The sequence below is a fragment of the Mesitornis unicolor genome, unplaced genomic scaffold (genome assembly GCF_000695765.1).
Source record: "Mesitornis unicolor isolate BGI_N332 unplaced genomic scaffold, ASM69576v1 scaffold43804, whole genome shotgun sequence".
In the NCBI taxonomy this organism is placed as follows: Eukaryota; Metazoa; Chordata; class Aves; order Mesitornithiformes; family Mesitornithidae; genus Mesitornis; species Mesitornis unicolor.
Genome location: NW_010180185.1, coordinates 1424 through 8214, shown reverse-complemented (window position 1 = coordinate 8214; position 6791 = coordinate 1424). Strand labels below are relative to the sequence as shown.

At 37.9% G+C, this 6791-nt stretch overlaps 1 protein-coding gene across 1 annotated transcript; it reads right to left on the bottom strand.

The window, feature by feature from the left end:
* Positions 1 to 227: 227 nt before the first annotated feature.
* LOC104535764 (protein AHNAK2-like) lies at positions 228 to 5893 on the bottom strand (the record flags this gene model as incomplete). The annotated part of the gene is made up of 6 exons (XM_010183029.1): positions 5789 to 5893; positions 4905 to 4994; positions 4189 to 4245; positions 3463 to 3604; positions 2512 to 2693; positions 228 to 1760 (listed from the first exon to the last, which is right to left on the bottom strand). Coding segments are annotated over exons 1-6 (2109 nt in total), but the record flags the coding sequence as incomplete, so codon positions are not given.
* Between the last annotated feature and the right edge of the window lie 898 nt (positions 5894 to 6791).

Here is a 6791-nt window from a genome sequence, read left to right as displayed (position 1 = left end):
TCCACCTTGGGAGCTTTGATGTCAGCTTTGGAAAATTCAGATTTTTCTTCTTTTTTCTTTGATGTTATTTTGATTTCTCCATTTTTTATTTCCATATGTGGTTTGCTGTCTTGTGTTTTTCCTTCTGTCTCTTGTATTTTATTTTCTATATTTGTAGTTGTTGGAGTTTTAGTTTTTAGACATTGCTTGTGGACTTCCTTCATTTTTTTCACATCCTTGTCTTTTACTTTTTCTTTCGAGATCCCAATATTGATATCATCTTTTTGATCTTTTATTTCTTCTGTTTTTACACTCATCTCTGTTTTTTCACCTGCTTCTAATAATGGCACTTTTCCTTCTTTTTCATTTATCTGACATTCAATTTGCCCTGTTTCAGATTTTGCAGTGTTCCAAGTGAATGTAGGTAATTTAAACTTCGGCAGTTTGAATTTGCTTTCTTTTCCCTCTGTATCCTTTTCTTCTGTCTTTATAGCAATGTCCGTCTTCCACATTATGTCGTTTGTGGGCATGGCGTCTTCTTCTGTCTCTGCCTTTTTTATCATATCCACTGATATGACTGTGCTTTCTTCTGTTGGTATTTTTGTATCAGCTTTAGGTGTTTTGGCCATTTTGAATGATGGTGTCTGTATTTTCCGAGTAGATACTTCTGTTTCTTCATCAGGCATGTGAGGTTCCACATCCAAATTTTTGCCATCTTTTGAACTTATATCAGTTGTTTTTTCTGCTACTGAATGTGGAACATCTCTTTCCGGTTTGCTCTTTTCAGTCTCTGGTTCTTTCGTTTTGGGCATTGAAACCCCAAATTTTGTTTTCTGGCTTGTTAGCATTTGTTTGTGTTCTGCCTGTTTTTCTCCAGTTTCCAGTGGGTCCGATATTGTGTGTAATTCTGCTTTAGCAGTGCCTATTTCTAAACCTTTTACTTGTATGGTTCCTTGTGCTGTGTGACCTGTCGTGTCTACGTTAATGCCACTTTCTCCTTCTGTTTTACCTGCTGTTCCTTTCTGTTTCTTTTTTCGGGATTTTGATGAGGTTTGTGGTGTTTGTTTCGTTGGGCTTTCTTTCAAATCAGTTGTTTCCAAACTGGGCTTTGCTATCTCTGTTGTTATGGCTGGTACTACAGGTACAGTAAACGTTGATGTTGATTCCATGTCTTTTTCTTTTTTAATGCTTATTTCAACTTCAGGGCATTTTTTTGCATGAGATGGAATGCCGTTTTTCATGTCTTTTAAGTCTTTTGTTAAAGTTTCATGTTCCTCCCCTGTTTTAATTTCATAAGCAGGGTATGTGCTATACTCAACAGTTAGGATTTCAGGATTTTCCAGGCTGATATCTTCTTTATGGATTTTCTCTCTTTCAGATAACAATGTAGTTTTAATTTCTTTTCTTTGCTTGTCTTGTGGCTCTGGTTTGGATCTATGCATTTTGAATCCAATGCTAGGGAACTTCAGTTTCTTTTGGCTTCCTTTTTTCTCTTTGATATGGACTTCCTGTTGAAACTGAGACTCTGTGTCTGTGCTTGTAGGGGAAATATCCTGTATAGCGGACTCATATGCATCTGATGTACTATGAGATCTTCTGTGCCCCAATATCTTTTTATTTTTAATTGACTGGAATTTTGGCCATGATAGTCTGTCTTTTTTAGGTCTCTTGCTTCTTCCTACCCTTTGGCTTACAATTAATGTTTCCCTGTCTTCTTCTGAAACGGCTTTTCCTGAAACATGTAGTGTTTCTTCAGGAATGCTCTCACTGAGTTCTTTTTCCTGAAAGAACAAGGAGTAGTCAGAGGGTTAAGAGTAAACTAAATACTGATGCAATATAAAATAAAATACCTGCTATAAAATATGTAGAAAAATATGCTTTTTATTCACTGTGTCTACTTGTTGGAGAAAAAACATTCCTGAAAATGATGCTTATAATTTAGGCAGAAATTACATAAAACAAATGGATTATATGACTGCAATATGTAGACTTCTGAAGGTTTACATTCTTTGCAAAACATTGCAGTAGGTAGAGATTTCTATATGTCTACTCAAATATATATATATAAAATATTTATATATAAGTATATGAAGAGAAAAATAATTTTGAATGTGATGGAGACCTATTACACAGAGATATCAGTGATTAAACACACATTTAGAAGAGAAAATGTCATTGATGAGCTTTTGAGAAAAATACATTTTGGAAAATATTGAATATAAATAATCCAGAGCTTATCTCAGCCTGTTCTATCAGTGGATACTTAACAACAAATAAAAATGCTGACTCACTAGAGAATGTTTTCTACCCTAATGCAGGATTGTGGCTTTATCCAAAATCTATAGTTTTCCAAGAATATTTTAAAAGCTGCAAATACTGTGTGGGATTATTTCCTCTCATGAATATTCATGCTAGTAAGTTTAAACACATTCCTAAGCCTTAGGAAAACACAAGTGTGTATTTTCTGGTCTATTTCCACACAGCACATTATTACAGTGTGGTCCAAACTTTGTAAACTAATGAAGTATCTACCTGGCATTTTCTTTCCTTTTTGTGCTGGGCTGTAGAGTGAATGTGTTCCAGCTCTTCTTTCCCAGCAATTTTTCTTTTGAGGCTGAATTGGACTCTGTATGGCTCAGAATATTGGAGAATCTTGAGTGCATCTTCATATTTGATATTATCAAAAAATATTGTAGCACTTAGAAGCTGATCACCTGCAAGTGGAAGCAGACATAACTTTAATTAGCTCATGTTTTCTTGTAGTTTTTCAAATTCTGATGTATTAATGTCCACAAACACCACCCCCAAAAAAAATCTCACATTGTATTTATTTAAATTATAAAATTTTGTTCACATAATAGGATCAAGGAATAGTTAAGGCTGGAAAGGACCTCTGGAGATCATCTAGTCCAACCTCCCTGCTCAGGGAAGGGTCAGCTACAGCTCACTGCTCAGGTCTGTGTGCACTCAGGTTTTGTAGATTTCTGAGGATGGTGACTTCTCAGCCTCTTTGTAAAACCTCTTCCAGTGTCTGACAACTCCGACAGTATCAAAGCTTTTCCTTACCTTTCTCAGTATTTAGACTTCGAGCTTTTGTTCTTGTTTAAGTCACTTGGTGTAGTTTTGTGGCAGAGTATTTTGTGAACTAATCAAAGACAGGTTCTTCATGAATGCTATGAGTTGAGCATTTTTCATTTTGGTTGTGTATAGACTACTTTCTATGTATCTTTGTCACTGTTTCAGCAAAAAATAGACTTTTTTTAATGGTATACAAATGGTATATTGTTTAAGAAACTGACCTTTGATATTACTAATATGGAAAGGTTAAGCTCACACATAACATTATGTGGCTTGGGATCTACTGTTTCTGTTGCCTAAAGGGATGACAGATCAGGTAGGTATCTATATGCACACACAGCTGCATACCTGATTATTTTAAAATATTTAAAAAAACCCAAAACAAAACAGAAATTCAGATTGTACCTTCTCTCAGACTAAATATTTTTGAAGCAGGAGATTCCTTAAGTACTTTTTTAATAAATATTCCTTCATTTCCTCCACCCGTCACACTAAAACCACTAGCACCAGCTTCCACTTCTGTTTTCAGGGTCACTTCCATTGTCTCCTAGATACAGAAAAAGGTGTGAATTTATTATTTTTATTAAGTTGCATCAAAGTGTTCTACATTATTCTACGATAAAAAAATTGAGTCTCATCAGGTATATTTTCAGGAGCTCAAGAAAGATTATCTAGCACAGAGAATGTACTTGTTCAGTGATTCTGTTCTGAATTGGAATTAAGCCCATGTATTAGGGTTATTCTGGATCATGGCCACAGGGAAAATATGTTATAATTTTAAAATGTGAAGCACATGGATCTTCTAGAGCTGAAAGACTGTATTTTCTGTGAAGATGTCAAGCACCTGAATTAGAGTCAATGGGCCAGAAAAGTCAGACCAAGAGCAGATGATGTACTGTACTGAAACCAGACTAAGGCCAAAGAATGCTGAAAATGAATTACAGAAGGACCTAAATAGGACAAGCAAGTGTTCATGCCTGTGCCACAACTAGACAATTTGTGAAGTTCTTGGTCAAAACAAGTCGAAAGTGATTGCCCATTTGTCCTTCCTTCTGTCCACGTCCGTGTGCTGTAACAGGCTTTACTGTTTTGCAAGCCACATGCCTAAAACTAGAGTGCTTTTACACCTACCTGTGGATGGCTCTGTTTTGATTTGTCTGTAGGATGTTTTTTGCTGTCTTCTTGAAGCTGAAAAATAATTTGCGATTATTTAGTGTTCAGAAGTCACGCTGTGGTAAAGTACAACAAAGGTCCTACAGACCAGGGACTGAGGCTGACTTTAACAGGAACAGAGGAAAACTAGCATCTACAAGAGCAATGTACACTGTAAATGATTTAACTATGTTATTCCCAGTAGTAAATTGGATGCCAAGGCCACCCTGTATTCTACCAAAATTTACATGAAATGAACACCACAAATGGATTTAGACACTGGGAGCTTTTCTGTGTGTTACTCACACAATACATTTCTAATGCTACACTCACATTTCTCATCTTTATGAACACACAGTTTTTTCATTTATTTGACTTCAGCGTGAATTTCAAACTGTTGCCTGTTTATCTTAACATGACTGTAGTAATTTAACCTTTAACTTTGAATAGCCAAGAGGTACAGCAAATTTTGAAGTAGGTATTAGCTAGATTCAAGCCAGTTAAATATTCTAATAGCAAAAGCACTGTGATTTCTTGACACACACAGAGAACACAGCCCTGACTTTAGTGGGCACAGGAAGAAAATATGGCTGCAACAATGTTCCATGACATATGAGCCTTGGCTAGTCGTAGGAGCTAGAGCCCCTTGAATTAACTTGGTAAAGCCATGCCAGCATGAAAACTCAGTGTCTTGCCTTTGAATATTCTTCTTCTATAGAATATTCATAAACTGGAGAGGATCCCTGTGGCCTTGGACGGATGTCTTCTACTGCCACTTCATTAACCTGTGGAAAAGAAATGAGTGGTGGGAAAGAAACATCCACCATTAGACAGTGATCCGTATTTTTAAGAGAGATTTTTACTTGACATAGTCTTCTTCTGTGTACAAATCTTTGATTAGTAATGGTGGGTGTAGAATAACCAGTAACTCTTTACTCAGGTCAAGAACAAACGCAAATCCATTTAAGGATGTTACTCAAGCACACTAGGACAGACTCCTGAGAGACAAAAATAATGATTTTGCTGATTTTGGTTTTCTTGATGTATTGTAGATGCATCTGTCAGCTGGACAGACTAAAAATACTGACGAATCAATTGGTAATAATTTAAAAAGGCAATAATAATTCTCTCCCCAGCTTTATTTGCACACCTATCCTTTGCATCCTGCAGCTTCAAACTTTATTACCCTCTACCACCAAGCAAACTATGACAGATTCCCAGTTAATTTCTGCTGACAAGCACTTGGCATGGGTCCTTCTGGAGTCAAATGGCAAGGAACCTAGATAGGCTAAAGCTTTAAAGAAAAGTTGCTGTAGAAAACAGCCATGTAATAGTTTGCTAAGTCTTGGTATTAAACCTATGCTGATGAATCATGGCAAAGAGCAGATCACTTTATATTGAAGCATCATTCTGGCTTTTGAGCTGACAGGAGAATCCCAAGCAGAAATACAACATTTTAATGGGGAGAAAAAAATCACCAGCAAGACCCAGCTATAAAAAAAATATTTAAGACCCCGTTTTAACAAGGTAACCGCCAAATCCCCATCTCAAAAAAAAGCCAGCTCTAAAAAAAACTCACGGAATCTTCATCCTCTGCATCTGCATCAGCATCAGCATCTCCTGGAGGCTCGGCTGGTCTCAGCTGTCGTCCAGAACCTGAAAGCAGCACACGGGTTGTTGGCATCTGTGGGAGCCTGGCAGAGCACAGAGCAGCCACTTTGCAAGCTGAAGCCGTCCAGAGCAGCACGCTAGGGGATGTGCAGGGCTGTGTAGAAAGACCTGCTTTCATTCAGATTCCTTATCTCAGATCTCATCAGGCTGATCCATCCAGAGATACCAGAAATATTTGTATCCAGAAATCTAAAGGCTTTTGTGAAGGAAAAAGAATCTCCAGATTGGAGAAAATGTAGAAGTAGAAGTTGGCCAGATATTTTTTTATTATCAAGGTGGGCTTGAGCTGTGTATTGGGCAGAACTGGTAGGGCTTTGGCAGAAGGGTGGCTGTGGGTTGGTCTCTGTGGAAGGAGGGCACGGACCACCCTGTGTGGGATGCAGCCACTTGCAGCCATCTCTGCCTGCAACACTGAACCTCTATGAACACATGTTGAAAAAGAGTGGTAAATGCTAAGAAAAAGAGACACCACCATTAGAAGAGAAGGAGAAAGACAGAGAAGACCACACTTGAGCAGGATGAGAGAGGAGAGATGGCAGAGCAGGAGAAATGCTGGAGCAAAATAGGATCTCAAGCAAAGGCAGAGGAAGTAAAGCTGCTGGAGCAGGGGCAGAGAGGAGGAGGCTCAACTCTCATAGATCACCAGCTGGTAAAGGAACCCACTCTGGCCAACTGAGTGTGAAGCAAGGAGAAAAAAGGAAAGCAACCACCACCTGCTGACCCCCATCTCCTGCACCAGCCCTCACCTTCTCAAAGCAACTAATTGTAGCCCACAGTGAGGGGGTGGGAGACCAGGAAGAGGAGAGGATTGTTGTATGGAGGGTAACTGAGTTTATTTTTTTTTTCTGAAGTGGTTTTGTTTTTTCTTTAAATCAGTAATTAAAAGTTCATTAACTGGCAATAAATTAAAT